This window comes from Scomber japonicus, chromosome 15, assembly GCF_027409825.1.
Source record: "Scomber japonicus isolate fScoJap1 chromosome 15, fScoJap1.pri, whole genome shotgun sequence".
Classification (NCBI taxonomy): Eukaryota; Metazoa; Chordata; class Actinopteri; order Scombriformes; family Scombridae; genus Scomber; species Scomber japonicus.
The window spans coordinates 6801202-6820690 of record NC_070592.1 but is presented as its reverse complement, the minus strand read 5'-3'; the positions used below and the strand labels follow the sequence as shown (position 1 = coordinate 6820690).

General features: G+C 38.4%; 2 protein-coding genes across 2 annotated transcripts; both read left to right on the top strand.

Annotated features, from left to right (window-relative positions):
- Positions 1-1931: 1931 nt before the first annotated feature.
- On the top strand, positions 1932-9691 carry LOC128374062 (carboxy-terminal kinesin 2-like). Its single transcript, XM_053334296.1, has 17 exons — positions 1932-1971; positions 3113-3205; positions 3512-3611; positions 3820-3870; positions 4124-4207; positions 4554-4743; positions 4880-5045; positions 5357-5524; positions 5761-5874; positions 5969-6055; positions 6236-6433; positions 6737-6901; positions 7082-7220; positions 7440-7579; positions 7672-7745; positions 7973-8048; positions 8490-9691. The coding sequence occupies exons 2-17, from the start codon at positions 3116-3118 to the stop codon at positions 8532-8534; spliced, it is 1887 nt and encodes a 628-aa protein (XP_053190271.1). The 5' UTR covers positions 1932-1971; positions 3113-3115; the 3' UTR covers positions 8535-9691.
- Positions 9692-12397: 2706 nt separating this feature from the next.
- Positions 12398-18814, top strand: LOC128374191 (carboxy-terminal kinesin 2-like). Its single transcript, XM_053334460.1, has 16 exons — positions 12398-12481; positions 13083-13182; positions 13291-13341; positions 13631-13702; positions 14014-14212; positions 14344-14509; positions 15148-15315; positions 16181-16294; positions 16431-16517; positions 16634-16831; positions 16972-17136; positions 17317-17455; positions 17751-17890; positions 18033-18106; positions 18278-18353; positions 18770-18814. Exons 1-16 carry the CDS (start codon positions 12398-12400, stop codon positions 18812-18814), a joined length of 1878 nt encoding a protein of 625 aa, XP_053190435.1.
- The last annotated feature ends 675 nt before the right edge of the window (positions 18815-19489 follow it).

Below are 19489 nucleotides of genomic sequence, written 5' to 3'. Positions count from 1 at the left end.
CGGGGAGGGGGTTGTTGTTGGGGAAATACTGATTGTGTGATAAAATGGCTGACAGGTACTGTTATCAATCTTTTTTTAAAGAACTTTTCATACATATTATTACTACTTTCATTATAACTATTGCAAATGTTATCTACATTATTATCAATCTGAGGCATTATTGTATTGCAGTATGCTGTACATAAAATAGATAGAAAATACTTTTTTTTTTTCATCTGTAAAAGGGAAGTATGTCCTGTGAAAAGCATATATGGAAACTAAAGGAACTCAAATTAGCAAGTATCAAATCAGCAGCGGCGTCCCGGGTCACCTTCTAGTGCCATGTGTGTGGATCATAAGCAACGTCTCCAGTCTTTGAAAGCACCATGAGGGGGATTTCAGACCTTTAAAGTCTGTTCAATTACGGAAAAATGTGGTTCTCTCTCTTTGTAGTATGACTACTCAATTTTTGAATGCAGTTTAAAATCACTGTCACTCATAACTCTTGGTGATATTCACCCTAATTAAGATTCAATCGAAACTGTAAAGATTTGACCAAGTGGACTATTGGTTGTTTGTTTATACTGAAAAGACTTAAGTTTTATTAGGCCTGTTTAACAAAGATAATCATCCGTCACTTCATCAACTGACCTGTCCTCTCAGCACTTGACCCCATTCAGAGGATCTAAAGCGAGCACATCTTTAATGATTTTATGACATTAAACGAGACATCAGGTGACCCGGGACTCTGCCGCCATGTATTTGAGCTCAAGCTATCTCTACCCAATCAAAAAGAAAAAAGAAAAAAAAAAAAAGTTTCAAGCAGCCGGTACAACTGGCTGTTTGTCCTCATGTATACTCCTCCCTGCATTTCATTGTGTCTTTTTATGAAAAAATAACACATTCTCAATATTCTTGTTAATGTTATTACTGATGCTCCTGATAATAATGCAGTTATTAGCTGCCCTCTTTATGCTACACTCTTGCATACTGTATGCACAGTTACACCTCTTGCTCATCTTAACAGACTGTTTCTTCCCTTAAGAAGAATAAAGTTGGAAAACAGTTTATGATGAAAAAATGAATGGTGTCATGTATTTTATTTAAATCTAAGCTGCTTGGTATTAATGTGAATTTATGATTTGGACTGAATTGGTGTATGAATGTAAACACAAAAAGAAAATGGTTTATATAATTCAAATGATCCTGCTGTCACTTCTTATTTACTATTAATTTATCTTTTTTATTTGATTAGCCTCTTTTTAGGCTAACTAAAAAAAGTAATACTCTGTTTTGTTTTTGTTTTTTTTTTGTTTCAAAAACAAATAATTGATTATTACAGGCTTATATTATATTAATATATATTCACAGTAACAGTAAAAATAGAAGAGCGTCAATAAAAGAACAATAATAAGTACAAAAGCAATAAAAAACAATAGTAGTAAAAAATATAGTAAAATAATAGTAACATTATCTACAAGAGTAATATTGGTTTTGAGGGATGATATACCCTACTAGTATATTTACTGTGCAATATATTTGACTGTAACTAAATAAATAAAGATGTAATAAATAACTTTCAATAAAATACTCGATGAAGAAGTTTGTATTTAGGTTTCAGAAAGGACAAATATAAGTAAAATCTACATTTTAAAATATTTGTTTGAAAAAAAGTATTTTTTAAAAATGAATGAATTTTATTAGTGTAAAGTACATCATTGACCGGTTTTCGCATTTGGCACGGGCGGAGCTGTAAATTCATAGGAAGTCCCGCCCATAGACATGTTATATGTCTATGGTCCCGTCCACACGGCACACTCCGTATTCTATAACAAGCACATACAAACACAAGGGGGCGGGGTTTACGATGGCTCGACCAATCACAGCAGCTCCTCTGAATCGCCCACCAAAACAGTTCAATTTCAAAATTCAAACGGTCGGTGCCGGAGGAGAGGACACATCTGAAGCTTTTTAGACGGAGTTTTATCACAGGTAATTGTTTTAGTAAACATAGTAAATAATGTTGCTTGTCTTTAATTTTAAACCGGAATCATAAAAAGCTGCTTAGAAACTCATATTTAGCCTGGAGTTAGGGAGCCAACAGGTCCAAAATTCGCTGTTTACCTGCCGCTGTAGCTAAGCTAACGGTAGCTAACGTGATTTATAACATGGGACATTAGTTAAAACTTGATATTTTACACGGATTAAATCCAAATATCATACTTTCATATATGACCAATGTTAGGGCTGAGGCACTAGATGCTAACATTAGGTGTGTTTATTGTTTTGTTCTGTATTTAGAAGTTATGATATAGCTTTTAACATGCTGTGTATCCAATTATCGTCGTATAATTATGTCAGTGTTAATTAACCTGGATCAGTGGTAACCTTGGTAACGTAAGGTAAGATATCTGTATAGATCCACCTAGGGAGAAATTCAATCACAACAACAGAAGCATAAGGATGAAAGTGATACAATAAGTAAAATAAAGTACTGTATACGGTAAATGATCTCTGTGTAAATGTATCTGCAGTATATAAAGGTGCAGAAATGCAGAAATCCCTGAGATTACATGTGTGCAAATAATCCTGGGATTTACAGCATAAGTCTTTTTGTTGTGGGAGTGGTAGGTACTGGGAGCTGTGTCTGGACATGTTCAAGACCTGTGCTCTCTGGCCACAATTAATTTTACAGTCATCACTAGAGATGAGATTGTTTTTCTGTTGATCATAACTTACCTGTGAAATTCATGTAAAAGTTATGAAATTAGATGAACCTATCTGATACCAAAGATAACACATATAAGACTTTTACCATGTCTAAAATAAGTAGATTAATTTAATGACTACTGATCATCAGCTTCTATACTTTTAGCTTTTCATTTCTGATCTATAATTATAGCATGTACCCATCATTTAGTGAGATCAAAGTGTCAAAACATCTGTTATAAGGCACCAGAATACAGGAAATGACATCTACTCTGTTAAAGATTTTCTGGGGGAGGACCCTTTGTTAAACCACGTAAATGAAGTCATGGAAATGGGGGAAAATAGTTATGGGAAAGTTAAGACAATTAATTGGTAAAAATGTGTGGGAACCCTGCTGTTAACTTTGCCTACTTCTCTTCAACAGACTATGTCCCGCTTGCCAGTCATGACAAGTAAGAGGGTCCTCACAAGCAGCAGCAGCTCCGAGAACAGTCAGGACATTCAGGCGCCTGCTCAGGTTTGTACTAAAATGAATCCACATCATCACCAGCTATTCTCTGGCCATTAAAAATGTCAGATATTGTTACTAGTAATAAACGCATGTTCCACTGTAAAAGTCACTGTTGTGTAAAGTTGGATAGATAACCAGGAGGAGACAAATCTGTGCTCTGCTGCCAGATTTGTTTTTGTTATCTGGTTCAAAAATTGAGAGCCCATATAATTGAGCACTATGCTCTGTGAAGAAGGGAAAAAGTCAATGTTGTAACCCAAAAAGTTGAATTGTTGCTCTTTGTTTACGATGGTGTTGTTTCTGTGTTTGCAGAAGAGGATCCGTAAAGACCTAGATAATGTTAAACCAAAGGCGGCAGCAACGATCATTGGTGCCAAGCGGCCTACTGTTGCAGCATCCAGGGCGCCTCTTTGTAAGTGACTTACCTGAAACTTCTTCAACATTTGTACAGAGATATTAATACGGTGTGCTGGTAATTGTTGCAGTTACTCTAGATGTTCATACAACATGTCAGGGTGTTCCAAGACTATGTGTGAAAGAATCGGTGACATGAATTATTGCTGTACCTAATCAAACAATTTTTTAACACCTTTCTCTGTCGTGCTTTGTTCCCTACACAGCTAGGCCGATTCGAGCAGGAGCTGCTACGGTGGCTGTTGCTCCTTCCAGAGGTAAGATGAGCTCTCTGCTGACTAATCCTGCAAAAAATTTCTCAGTATTGCAGGTCTTGTGTTTACAAACTGTTACCTACAGCAGTGACTTAGTATTGAGTAGTTTGTTTAGATTGGGACTAATATTTTAATAAATGCAATTTCAAGACTTAGTCAACCAAGTGGTAGCAACAAAACCCAGAAGTGCTTTGGGTCCGTTTACATGAACATGTCTGTTCAGTTTTATGTATTGTTTTATTCCTTGTTCCATCAGGTGCCCTGAAGCCGTCTTTAGCTTCGGCTGCTGCGAAAGGAGGAAACATGAAACAAACTGTCGGATCCACTGGCACAAAAACAGGTAAGCATCTTGTTCTTTCAAGTCCCTCAAAAGAAAAATGTTTTCTTGTTCTTCCAATTTAATATTTGAGCTTCACTGTGCTTAATGATATATTAATATATTTTATATACATCTAAAAACTAGCAAAAGTTAAATCGGGTCAATTTATGTTTGGTGTGTTTAGTTAATGGCTGTATTTAAAGCTGGGGAGAAATATACTGTAACTCTGTAAACGAGGATATTCAGAGGGAGCCTGCAGGGGGGAAAGTTGTATAAAATACTTCTGTAATGGTTTGATGAAGAGTCTGAACTCTGAATGGAAGTGTTCCACCTTTTATCAAATTGTTGATGATGATGTTGTGCATAGGTGCCACCCGTCGGCCTGCATGGGATCTGAAGGGAAAGGTCAGCGACATGGAGGGTAAGCTCAGTAACTTCCAGAGCAAAGTCAAATCTGTCAACCAGGAGAACGAATCTCTGAAAGGCTCGATGGCCCAGACCCGGTCAAGAATCATGGAGATGGAGAGCGAGCTTCAGAAGCAGAGGAGCCAGATCAGGTATAACAACCAAAGCATGAATAGGGAAACACTTTTAAAACAAATTAATTTAAATATTTATCCATCTTGTATTGTTATTAATGTGATTGGTGGGTTTGGAGTCCATTAAATGTCTTTTTCATTTTGTGATTTTTAGTGAATATGAAGAAGAGCTGCAGGCGCTGTCGGGGGTCAGGGATGAGTTGGAGAAAGTGTCGAGTGATAAGAGCACTCTTCAAACAGAGTTCTCCAACTTAGAGGGAAAATACAAGGTCATGGAGACTCTTCGTGATAGCCAAGAGACAGAGCTACAAACTCTGAAGGTAGGAAGACAGCTGCTGGACTGAAGCTTATACTGATTATTGTGGATATGTGGAATCATTATATAAACACGCCATTTGACAGACCTCTCAATCTTAAAAGCCCCATGAAGTGAAAAATATATTTTACCAGTTCTAATCCTGTGTTAATGGTTCATTTATCTCTTGTCATCTGTCAAATATGTTTTAGACATTATTTTTTACATTTTACATTATGAACCCCAGTTTCTCTATCGCCATATTGAAAAAGTGATGTGTGAGTCCTGTCTAATTGATGATTTATGACATTTATATTCAACCTCTTTCCACTCCAGATGAAGCTTTCAGTACAGGAATCCACTCTCACTCGTGTGCAGACGACCCTCAAAGACACAGAAGAAGAAGTTTGCTCTCTCAAAGACACCGTGGCTCAACAGAAGGACGAGCTTCACGCTGGTGAGATGGAGCGCCGACGTCTCCACAATACGATCCAGGAGCTCAAGGCAAGTCGGTAGTTGGGGAAACAGATGAACACATCCCAGTGTTACCATCCTTAAAGACCCTTCAGTTGATTCTTGAGCTGCATTACCTCTAGTTCTAGTGGGGAAAACATGTTTTTTTTCCTTTTGTGAATTTCTTTGATTATTTTCTTAGCTTGATAAAACCTTGTGTTAGCCCATGTGTTGTCAACCCTTCCATCAGACTGCTAATGGCTTTTTCCATCACCTTCCTCTTGCAGGGCAACATCAGGGTCTTTTGCAGAGTGCGCCCACTGGTGGATGGAGGCCTCAGCAAACACATCCAGCTCCTCGATAGTGACAACAAGTCAGTAACACTGGCCAAAACTGAGGAGGTGAGAATCCTGTCACAGTCTCATGGGCATCATTGTAGTTAATGAGCTATTGCTATCTTTATATATATTTATATATGACTTTTCTTCCTCTCAGTCTCACACAGGCAAAACTGGTGACACTCAAAAGAATTACAACTTCAGTTTTGACCGTGTTTTCAGGCCCCAGGCTTCACAGAAGGAGGTAAACAATGAACACATTAACAATAATTTCCAATATGAGAATCTTCAAGTTTTTATGAATAAATACCAACTGTTTTTTAATTTTTTTTATTAATATAATTTTCATATATGTCCTTGTAGTATCCACAACCAAAAGTGAACTCTGGTGAATTCTTCGTCAACGTGTCATTTTTGTTTTCAGGTGTTTGAAGAGATCTCCCTCCTGGTGCAGTCAGCCCTGGATGGCTACAACGTCTGCTGCTTCGCCTATGGCCAGACAGGAAGTGGAAAGACGTACACCATGGAGGGAGACGAGTATGACGACACCAGAGGTGTCATTCCCAGAGCTGTGCAGCAGATCTTTAAAGCAGCAGAGAAGCTGGAAGCACAAGGCTGGGAGGTTAGTTTGTTATGTTATGTATGTCAGTACAGAGTGAGAGGTAGAGGTATATGCAATCATCACTGTATAGTACACCCTGAGGAAAGTCTTAAAATTAAGATTGATCATTTTTAATGTATTTTGTGTGAATCAAGAAGCTAGCTCGGGGTCAGGTGGCGACTAATTGGTAATTTTTTACTATTTAATCAACACTTGTATTATGGATTTTAGACTAATGCTGCCCTGTGGCTTGTAGTGTGTTTGTATCTTTGGAGGAGAGATGATGAGATGTATTAAATATTGCTATTGTCTGTTTTATCTCAGTTCACCTTCACCGCAAGTTTTGTTGAAATTTACAACGAGACCCTTCGGGACCTCCTTTACACCGGAAAGGCCAGCAAGAGACCCGAGCATGAGATCCGCAAATCAGCAAACAACGAGATTTCAATCACCAACCTCACCTATGAGCAGGTCTCCACCGAGGATCAGGTACAGGATCAGTATATCTCAGTTACAGGATTGTTCTGAATCATTCTCAGCAGAGTTTAGGTAATTAATTTAGTTTTTAAGTTAAAGTTCTAAAACAGAAATTTGGCCCATCAGAAGTCAAGCTGAGATCATTTTTACAGCTCCTAAATCTCCCTCTCCTGTCCCTTCTCCTCCTGCCAGGTTCTCGGCTTGATAGCTGTGGCCAACCAGAATCGCTCCACTGCCCAGACAGCCCAGAATGACCGCTCCTCTCGCTCCCACTCAGTCTTCCAGCTGGACATCGAGGGAGTGAATGCTGGCAGGGACGTCAAATGCAAGTGTGAGTATAATCCCACTGAAATGTGTTTTTTACAATATGAAAACTCACAGGATAATTTTCCATCAGTTCAACAGAAGAAATTCTGGTCTAATGATTCAGAATTAATTATTAGTTATTGTGCCTGTGTTATGTGTGGAGTTTTTACACTGGTTTTGCGTGTGTTTATTTTGTTAAATTTGCGTATTTTTTCTAATAGAGGTTTTCTTTGTGTATTTTTAGCCACTCTGTGCCTGGTAGACTTGGCTGGCAGTGAGCGAATGGCAAAGAGTCAGTGCCAGGGAGAGCGCTTTAAAGAGATGACTGCAATCAACAGCTCCCTGTCCAACCTCGGCATCGTTATTGCAGCACTGGCCAACAAGGTGAGCTGAAGCCTCAGGGGAAGGGACACATTTCTCTTAATTTTTCAGTGTTATTTTGTGTGTGACATAAATGGATCCTGCTTGTGTTCCAGGAGAGCTACATTCCCTACAGGAACTCCAAGCTTACTTACCTTCTGCAAAGCTGTTTGGGAGGAAACAGCAAGACGTGAGTTCTTCATTTTGTATAATTTAAGGCTCTGTTTAGACCTGGCATCAATAAGCTTCTTGGGTGATCCAATCACTAGTAGACAGCTCTAAGTACAGGCATGGAGGCACTTTAGACGCATTGAGATCCGTTATACTCACGCAGGTTTACTCATTCAGGAAGTGAGGCATTCTGGTTTATTTTCAATGAATTAATTTATTCTTGTGTTTCTGTCTCTCTCACTCCAGCCTGATGTTTGTTAACATCGCTCCAGAGCCAGAAAGCTTTGGGGAAACTCTCAACTCCCTGAGGTTTGCCAGCAAGGTCAGTGGCTTCTGTGACTGTTTGATGTTTGTTCTTCATGAAACTGCTGCTAAAAGATGATATGGAGACATTCATTCAGCTGCAGCGATTTAAGGAATAAGTCGACTGACAGAATTGAGTTCAACCATTTCGATAATTGATTAATTGGTTTGAGTTATTTTCAAGAACAAAATAACAAAATACTCTCGTCCCAACTTCTAAAATACACATATTTTAGTTTTCTTTGTTCTTCTTCTATGACAGTAAATGTACTATCTTCAAATTGTGGGCTATTGGTTTCCCAAAAACCAAACACTTTGTATCTTGACAAAATTATTCCTGAAATTAATTTAAACCCTCCACGAATATGTTGTAGACTTTAAGAGGATCTAACGATGTGATTATAATTTTCTCCATTTTTAATTTTTAACATGTGATGTTTTTCGTTTGCTCTCTTCACAGGTGAACGACTGTGTTATTGGAACTGCAAGTGCCAACAGGAAGTAGAGTCACGTCCAGAGGCAGTTAGCTAATAGAGGGAGCCTAGAGTGTTGCAGGAAGTGGTTTTTATTTTGTTTTTTATCAGAATACACATTTTTAAAATAAGCTATTACTTATTTTAAGCATGTGTATGCTTTTAATGCACAATAATGTGTAACATATAGAATATAAATCATTATATTTTGGGAGAAAATAAGATTCATTTTCATCCCCTCTCTCTTAATATTTCTGCTGGAGTGAGAAACAAAAAGGGTCAAACTGCAGCACCTCAAACCGCCCCCGTCATGCCCCCCTCATGCCCCCCTCATGCAGGTGTTATCATCCTGTAAAATAGTGGAATTAGCTGCAGAGGATCACCGTCCAATTCCCGTTTCTAACTGCAAGCAATCCTTTTTCCATTCGTGACCCAAAAAAACCCTAACTTCATGGTGATATTTACTGTACTAACCAAAACCATGATATTAACCAAACTCTAACATGGTGTTCTGCTTCTTTTCCAATCCTAACCAGATCACAACATAGCATTATCTCACCATGAAACATAATTGTTAGGTGTAGTCATTTGGGGCTTGGCTGCCTCCCTTCAACCAAGAAAAACATGGCAACCCGCAACGCAGAAGTACATTCACTTTATGAAAGTCGGAACAAAGTTTTAAATTAGGACTTGTAGATCTGAGTAAAGACTCTGCAGCTGGATTGCTCATTTCTCATTCATAAACACATTTTTATTTTTATTTTTCTTGGACTTCTAAAGTACTAGTACTCATGCTCAAATCCCATTGACTCAGAGAACTGGGACCTCATGAAGGAGGTCTCCCGTTCTCTCATAGAAAACAGAGCGACCCATGGCTGACACCAAATATGCACACAGGAACATGAATTCAGCAAATCTGATCAGTTAAGTCTGATTGCAGCCGCAGTTCATAGAGTGACAGGAACAATGACTGCTTTGATTACTTGGTGGGATACAAGAACGCCAACTATAACCACTCTTTCCATCTTTCATCTGCTGTAACAACTCTTTTACACATGTGTTTCTGTGGAAAAACATGACTTGTATAAATATTTTATTGATTTTCAAAGTTTGACAATTGTTGTAATCTTACCCATTTGGGTTACATGAAATCTTAATATTCGTGGCTTTCTAATAAAAATCAAATAGAAAAACCCAAGAATGGATCTTTATTTACACCATATAACTATGTTTAATGTATTCATGAGAAATTGGATAATAAAGTGACTTAATGTTGAAGAATATCAACTATTTTACCTCATTAATAACACAATGATAATGTTTGAGGACGATTCATAGCATTAGAATAGAGACTGAAATGTAAATGAAAATCTCACAAAAGACATGGGAAAATAAATATTTCAAATTTCTGCCATTAATACTACTAAAATATCATGCTGTCATGATGCAATTTAATCATGAAGCATGACGCTCTTGTTAAACCTCTCTTTCATTCATATATGATCATAACCCTCCATGTCCATACTATCTGTTCTTCATTATATCAGACGGCACATCCTCCTGAAAATGAAAAGGAGCGGGTGCAAGTCACATGTCAGTAGGCCACAGACACCAAATGACAACAGTGTACACATGTATATGTATATGAAGACAATCAAGATGCAAGAAGATCACATATACAGTCATTGGTCAGACGAAAATGAAGATTAGATTAAAGATTTTAATTTCAAATGCAAACGGAAATGTGTTTGTGCAATATGCTGTGTAAGGTTTTGTGTGTTACTGAGTCTATTACTCCATTTCACAGAGCACTGGTGTCCTGCCGGTTGTGTTATTTTCTCCAGGGATGGTTACTGGAACTGAAAATGGCACATGCCACACCTCGAATATTTTCTCACCGGCCGACACTTGTCCTTAAAAAAATCTTTAAACACTTTGTTCTTACGGTTTTCATGTTTGAGTCTCACCATACACCATCCATGCTTTATAAATCCCAAGAAAATTGTACACATATAATCTCAGGAACTTCTGCACTGCTGTGTCAATTTGAATTTCACTCATTGTTGAATGTTCTTTTAACTTATACATTGTTCTGTTTGGTGATAAATGAAGATATATTTTAGAAATATTTGATTAAAAAAGTTTAAATTAAGTTAATAATATATAATGAATAAGGATATACCTTATTATGTTGGTCATATCTCACTTCATCGAACGGATTTTACCTTTGACACGGGCGGAGCAGTCCATACAGTAGCGATCCCGCCCACACGGCACACTCCGTACGACGTAACAAACATACATAAACACAGGGGGCGGGATTTACATTGGCTCGACCAATCACAGAAGCTCCTCTGGCTCACCCACCAAAACAGTTAAATTTCAAACTTTAAACGGTCGGAGACGGAGGAGAGGAAACCTATCTACAGTAAAGACTGAGCTTCAACACAGGTAATGATCTTATTTAAATCAATTAATCATTTTGCTGGTCTCACATTTTAAAGCGTAATTGAAAAAAACTGCGTAAAAGCTCACATTTAACCTCGTATCTGAAGAAAATGTGACGTAAAATTCGCAGTTTAACGTTACCTGACGCCGTGGCGTAACTAACGGTGGCTGACGTTGTGATTAGAAAACATGAACGTTAGTTAATACTTAGCGGTTTACGCCCAGTTAATTCAAATGTAATAAATTGATAAATTATTAATTTTATATTTGAGTGGACAGATACTAATGTTAGTGTTGTTTTGTTTATTCTGAGCTCAGCAAACTAAAACTTGCTCAAATGTATCATCAATGTTTAAACAAACAAAGGTTGAAACGGTTGCTGTTTACTAAACATTAACTGCTATGTGTTGATATATAAGATATATTTCAAAATAAATGTAATAATTTGATGTCTGATTATTACTGTATCTTTAAACTAGTCACACAGTGGAACAGTAATGTCATGCTTTATGTTTTAAATACTCTATAACGTTACTACTGCACAGAAATTAGTAATTTTCTCTTGAAAATGATCAACCAAACTTTGAATTACCTTTTTTTTTAAATCATTTATCTGTCAGTGTCTCTGTATCTCTGATGATGATGATGATAGTGATAGAGATTAAGCTCACAGTGTTTATGAGCCAAACATCTGATCTTAAAACAGGAGTAATAGTTGTAATCTGTAACTATATTGTAAGCTTTAAACAGTAGTATAAAAATGAAGATATAACCAGTAAAGACTGTTGTATAAGTGTGGTATAAATATGAATATACTGTTGGTCAGATATAAACAGTATAGACTAGAGCCCGACCGATATATCAGTCGACCGATATTATCACAGCTGTATCAGTATTGGCGAATAAGTTGTCAGATACGTGCCTTTTTTAATATAAGTTATGTAAACAGCATTTTATGTATACTTGATCAGTTTTAGTTTAATATATGCATTTTTTTGTTCTGTGTGTGTGTGTGTGTGTGTGTGTTTTGTTCATGGCTAATTATTAAATTATAAGTTTAAGTATACTGTTTCAGTGAACTGACATCATTTTACACAACAAAGTTTACTGTTAAACTGTAAAATATCATGGCCTCTATTACATATCTTTGTTAAGTGTTTGATAACCACATTTGAGGAATCATTGCTAAAAAATGTGTGTTTATGTTTATATTGGGTACATATAACATTATCAGCCACATAATAATGTCAATATCAGAATTAGTTTGCTCCCTAATATTGACGCCAGCATCAGCTCCTAAAATTGGCCTGACCCTTGTATAGACAGTATAAACATGAATATTCGTAGTAAATATTGGTAAGTAGTAGGTAAAGTAAGACACAATTGTTTTTCTGTTATCTTTTTTGATCATAACTGACCTGTTAACGTTACTTCTCCTCAACAGAAAATGTCTCGCTTACCGGTTATGTCGAGTAAGAGGGTCCTCACAAGCAGCATCTTGGAGAACTGTCAGGACCTCCAGCCTGATCAGGTATTTCCCTATATTCATCCACATTTTTCATTTCATTACTTTTTGTTTCCATCACAAGCTGTTCTCTGCTGTTTCTGTACAGTCACTGTTTTGCTAAGTTGGATAGATAACCAGGAGGAGACAAATCTGTGCTCTGCTGCCAGATTTGATTTTGTTATCTGGTTCACAAACACTGGTCTGTCACTCCTCTGGGTATTTTAGATTTTGGGGCAGCAAAAGACTTATTTTCTTCGCAGGGTAGACTGTAATGTTGATTACTGTTGAGTATAAGGATGTGATGTAGTTAAATGATGAATGAATATACTGCAGTATGTAATGTAAAATAAAAGTAACATATTTTCTTGGTGACACTCCATGAGGTCCATGAGGTGTTTATTTATCTCTACAGTAAAGTTTGCAGTTGTGTTGTATTGGATTATATTCTACTGTCAGATGTTCATATTGGTGCAACTACATCCAATAGTGAGACTAACCCACAGAGCCCAGTCATTGATTTGTAAAAACATTACTATCATAGACTACAGGGAAAAACTAGATGTTGTAGCCCAGATAGTTGAATGGTTGCTCTTAGTTTACGATGGTGTTGTTTCTGTGTTTGCAGAAGAGGCTCCGTAAAGACCCGGATCATGTTAAACCACAGGCGGCATCTATAATCATTGGTTCCAAGCGGCCTCCTGTTGCAGCATCCAGGGCGCCTCTTTGTAAGTGACTTACCTGAAACCTTTTTCACTGGAGCTTTCTTGCAGGCATATGTACAAACATATTAATAAGGTGTGCTGGAATTTATTTGCACTTTGTTCCTCACACAGCTAAGCCGGTCCGATCAGGAGCTGCTACGGTGGCTGGTGCTCCTTCCAGAGGTAAGATGAGCTCTCTGCTGACTAATGCTGGAAAACACATAAGCTGGGATGTTTACTTATATCAGAAATGTAGATCCTGTTACCTGCAGCAGTGACTGAGTATCACAGTTTATGTTTAGATTGTTTAGTATTTCAATTAAGGCATTTTTAAGTCTTTGTTAACCAAGTAGTGGCAAGATGCTTTATGTCCATCATAAGCACAAAGTATAATCATTATTAAGGTAAACATTCTGTTATTACATAAACATGTATGTTCATTTTTGCACATTGTCCTTTCTGGTTCCATCAGGTGTCCTGAAGTCATCTGTTGCTTCAACTGCTGCAAATGTAGGAAGCATGAAATCAACTGGCACAAAAGCAGGTAAGCAGATTGTTTCTCAAAATCAGGTGAAGTTATGTTTGGTGTTTAGTAAATGGCCGGGGAGAAATATACTGTAACTCTTTAAACAAACCTTTTTTACAAGTAACAAGGACATTTAGAGGTTTTGTTTAATTTAAAAGAAAGGGGCAGTGATTTATTTATTTGTTAATTTTTAACCAACCTAAAAAAAAAAGCCTGTGGGAGGAGAGTTGTATAAAATGCTTCTTCTGTAAAGGTCTGGTGAAGAGTCTGAACTCTGAATGGAAGTGTTCCACCTTTTATCAAATTGTTGATGATGATGTTGTGCACAGGTGGGGGCGCGGCCACCAGCCGGCCTGGATGGGACCTGAAGGGAAAGGTCAGCGACATGGAGGGTAAGCTCAGTAACTACCAGAGCAAAGTCAAATCTGTCAACCAGGAGAACGAATCTCTGAAAGGCTCGATGGCCCAGAGCCAGTCAAGAATCATGGAAATGGAGAGTGAGCTTGAGAGCCAGAGAAGCCAGATCAGGTATAACAACCAAAGCATGAATAGTGAAACACTCTAAGAAAGAAATCTTACTGTTACCATCTTGTATTGTTACTAATGTGATTGGTGGGTTTGGAGTCCATTAAATGTCTTTTTCATTTTGTGATTTTTAGTGAATATGAGGAAGAGCTGCAGGCGCTGTCGGGGGTCAGGGATGAGTTGGAGAAAGTGTCGAGTGATAAGAGCACTCTTCAAACAGAGTTCTCCAACTTAGAGGGAAAATACAAGGTCATGGAGACTCTTCGTGATAGCCAAGAGACAGAGCTACAAACTCTGAAGGTAGGAAGACAGCTGCTGGACTAAATCTTATACTGATTATTGTGGATATGTGGAATCATTATATAAACAAGCCAAGCATGTAAACGGTGAGCATAAACAAACAGTACAGGATGATGAACATTTATATTCATAATTTTTTCCCACTCTAGATGAAGTTTTCAGTACAGGAGTCGACTATGACCCGCCTGCAGACTACCCTCAAAAACACAGAGGAAGACGTTCACTCTCTCAGAGACACCGTAGCTCAACAGAAGGAGGAGCTTCATGCCGGCGAGACGGAGCGCCAGCGTCTCCACAATACCATCGAGGATCTCAAGGTAAGTCGGCAGTTGGAGCAACAGATCAACACATCCCAGTGTTGGGGCCCTTATAGTGTCAATTTTGTCACAATAGACCCTTGTGAAGGATTTGATTTAAATCCCACCTGTAACTTTACATCACTCAGATATTCAGGATCAAAGCAAAATATGTTGCAGTACAATACTCTAACTTCACTTTAAGACTACAACACTATTTAATTAATATTATAGAAAAAAAGTGATGTATAAAGCTTTGTAGTGTAAGTTCTGTCTTATCGATGGCTTATACCTTGCAGTCTTGCACATATAAATATATGCAATTTTTTTCCCCCACTCCAGATGAAGCTTTCAGTAAAGGAGTCAACTCTGGCTCGTCTGCAGAACACCCTCAAAGACACAGAAGAAGAAGTTCGCTCTCTCAAAGACACCGTGGCTCAACAGAAGGATGAGCTTCACGCTGGTGAGACAGAGCGTCGGCAGCTCTACAACACCATTGAGGATCTCAAGGCAAGTCGACAGTTGGGGCAACAGATGAACACATCCCAGTGTTAGCACCCTTAAAGACCCTTCAGTTGATTCATGGGCTGCATTACCTCCAGTTCTAGTGGGGAAAACTTGGTTCTTTCCTTTTATGTTTTTTTTTAAAAAAAACTACTAATTAATCCGTTTGTTAGTTTCATAACAACCGACCCTTCTCTCAGACTGCTTTGGGAAAAACGTTGCAGTACAGAAGCTAAGGATGCTCTAACTTCCATTTCACTTTAAGTACCAAACCCTGATAGAAATTCAGGTTATTTTAAAATGTAAACTATAATGGGCTGATTTTTTAGAAATGATTCTTTCCCTCAGTATCTTTTAACTGAAAAGTTTTCAGACTTCACCTGTCTGGTCTTAACAGGCGTGTCCAAACTCATAATTCATAAAGTCCACAGGCATTGTAATACCGATGTGATGCTATAATGTGGAAAGCTTTGAGGTGTGAGTCTTGTCATATCAATGGCTTATGTAGCCCTGCAGTCTTGTACATATGAAGGGTGGACTTTTATATGCATTCTTCTTCCCCCATTCCAGATGAAGCTCTCAGTAAAGGAGACGACTGTGGCTCACCTGCAGACGACCCTAAAAGATGCAGAAGGAGACATTTGCTCTCTCAAGGACACCGTGGCTCAACAGAAGGATGAGATTCACGCCGGTGAGATGGAGCGCCGGCAGCTCCACAACACCATCCAGGAGCTCAAGGCAAGTCGGTAGTTGGGGCAGCAGGTGAACACGTCCCAGAGTGGGTGCCCTCAAAGACCTTAAAGACCTTTCAGTTTTAAAATTATTTAATCCTTGTGTTAATTTAGCTTTTTCCATCACCTTCCTCTTGCAGGGCAACATCAGGGTCTTTTGCAGAGTGCGCCCACTGGTGGATGGAGGCCTCAGCAAACACATCCAGCTCCTCGACAGTGACAACACATCAGTAACACTGGCCAAAACTGAGGAGGTGAGAATCCTGTCACAGTCTCATGGGTGTCATTGTAGTTAATGAGCTATTGCTTTTTTTTCTTGCAGACCATAGTAGCAGATATAACTCACATCTATGTGGACCAGCTGAATAATATGACTTTTCTTCCTCTCAGTCTCACACAGGCAAAACTGGTGACATTCACAAGAATTACAACTTCAGTTTTGACCGTGTTTTCAGCCCCCAGGCTTCACAGAAGGAGGTAAACAATGTGCACATGGTTCACAGTTCCCAATTTCAGAACCTTCAAGTTTTATACTTGTAGTATCCACAACCAAAGACAATTCTTGGTAAATGACGTGTCATTTTTATTTTCAGGTGTTTGAAGAGATCTCCCTCCTGGTGCAGTCAGCCCTGGATGGCTACAACGTCTGCTGCTTCGCCTACGGCCAGACAGGAAGTGGAAAGACGTACACCATGGAGGGAGCCGAGTATGACGACACCAGAGGTGTCATTCCCAGAGCTGTGCAGCAGATCTTTCAAGCAGCAGAGAAGCTGGAAGCACAAGGCTGGAAGGTTAGTTTGTAATGTCATGTATGTGATTACAGAGCAAATGTGTTTGTTAATAGATCCGTTTTTGTGTTTAACTGTTATAGATTTCTGTTCTGTGGCATATAGCATATATTAAACATTGGAGTTTCTCTGTTTTATCTCAGTTCGCCTTCACTGCAAGTTTTGTTGAAATTTACAACGAGACCCTTCGCGACCTCCTTTACACTGGAAAGGCCAGCAAGAGACCCGAGCATGAAATCCGCAAATCAGCAAACAACGAAATTTCAATCACCAACCTCACCTATGAGCAGGTCTCCACCGAGGATCAGGTACAGGATCAGTATATCTCAGTTACAGGATTGTTCTGAATCATTCTCAGCAGAGTTTAGGTAATTAATTTAGTTTTTGAGTTAAAGTTCTAAAACAGAAATTTGGTCCATCAGAAGTCAAGCTGAGATCATTTTTACAGCTCCTAAATCTCCCTCTCCTGTCCCTTCTCCTGCTGCCAGGTTCTCGGCTTGATAGCTGTGGCCAACCAGAATCGCTCCACTGCCCAGACAGCCCAGAATGACCGCTCCTCTCGCTCCCACTCAGTCTTCCAGCTGGACATCGAGGGAGTGAATGCTGGCAGGGACGTCAAATGCAAGTGTGAGTATAATCCCACTGACGATGCCAGAGGCTGCTTCAAGAAATGTGACTTCAATTGTGTTTTTACATTATGAAAACTCACAGGATAACTCAGTTCAACAGAAGAAACTCTGATCTAATGACTCAGAATTAATTATTAGTTATTATGTCTCCTATCATAGTTAGTGGAGCATTTCTGCATATCATACACTATGTGTTCTTGTTACAATCTGATTTTATTGTGTGTGTTTATTTTAAACGTGCATATTTAGTCTAATAAAGGTGTTGTGTTGCTTTGGTGTGTTTGTATTTTTAGCCACTCTGTGCCTGGTGGACTTGGCTGGCAGTGAGCGAATGGCAAAGAGTCAGTGCCAGGGAGAGCGCTTTAAAGAGATGACTGCAATCAACAGCTCCCTGTCCAACCTCGGCATCGTTATTTCTGCACTGGCCAACAAGGTGAGCTGAAGAATTCTGAAAAGTCTTAGATATATCGTTCATGTACACACTAGGTTTGTGGTGGACAAAATGCTCATAATCTATATTCTCTTTTTTGGTATTATTTTGTGTGTGACATAAATGGATCCTGCTTGTGTTCCAGGAGAGCTACATTCCCTACAGGAACTCCAAGCTTACTTACCTTCTGCAAAGCTGTTTGGGAGGAAACAGCAAGACGTGAGTTCTTCATCAACATAACTGTGGCTGAAGATAACAAATCACTTTCCAAAGAAATGCAGCTATTGCTTAGCTTTATCTTATTCTTACTCAGGTTTAATTATTTATAAAGTAAGTCATTCTGGGTTATTTAGAATTTATTTGTGTGTGTTTCTGTCTTTCTCACTCCAGCCTGATGTTTGTTAACATCGCTCCAGAGCCAAACAGCTTTGAGGAGAGCCTCAACTCCCTGAGGTTTGCCAGCAAGGTCAGTGGCTTCTGTGACTGTTGATGTATTTTCTTGATGAAAATGCTGCTAAAATAACAAGATTATCTGCTCCAGCTTCTTAAATATAAATATGTTGGTTTATTTAGTCCTCTGAGATAATAAACTGAATATAACAAACTGATTATCTTTGGGTTGTATAATTCACTTTAGGAAACAGTTACTGACATTTTTCACCATAATCACTCTAACCAAACAACCTTTTTCATGAATATAATAATTGTTGAATCAGGTTTGGAGAAGTGTTTTTCACAAAAATATTGTAGCAAAATTACTCCTGAAATGTATTTAATAACACGTTGATGTGTTATAGAGTTTAAGAGGATTTGAGGATCTGAATATGATTTTCCTAAAATTCCAAATATTAGATTTTTGATTGATTTTTTTGCTCTTTTCAGGTGAACGACTGTGTTATTGGAACTGCAAGTGCCAACAGAAAGTAGGCTCATCTGGCCAGCAGAGGGCGCTGGGGTGTTTTTTGGGGTTTTTTGGGTGTTTTTTGGGGTTTTTTGGGTGTTTTTTTAGATTTTTTTAAAAGTTTTTTTTCAAAATAATCAATCAAATACAGTAACATGTCATATATAAATCATTATTTTTTTGGGGCAGCTTTTTTGGCATAGCTGTTCGTCTCTTTACTCTTGATATCTCTTAGCAACCTAAATTTCGCCAATCAGCATTGTTGTATGTGCTGGCTAAAGGCCAATGAATTTATCACTCCAAACAAACCCAGTCAATGGTAGAGTAGGACAGGATTTCAGATGCCCCCAAATTGAATAAAATCTCTTTTCCAAAATCCAGAAACAACAAGTCAAAGATCTTGACCCAGATCAACCTGACATCAAAATCAAGCTAGGAAAAAAAGGTAAAACATACATGCAAGACTTCTCCAATAACTGGTATAACAGACAGGCTCTGTTACCTTGAGACTGTTGCAACATGGACTATTACATGAGTTAGGGACATGGGAGGGAACCTGCCCTCTCTGTAGATCTAAAGAGCTCATTTAAGGTAATTAAAACTCAACAATGCATATTTGATTATACACTAATTAAAACCCACTTGTGAATATTCCGTTTATTCCGAGTCCGTTCCAATAGTCGCCACTAAATCTTACACAC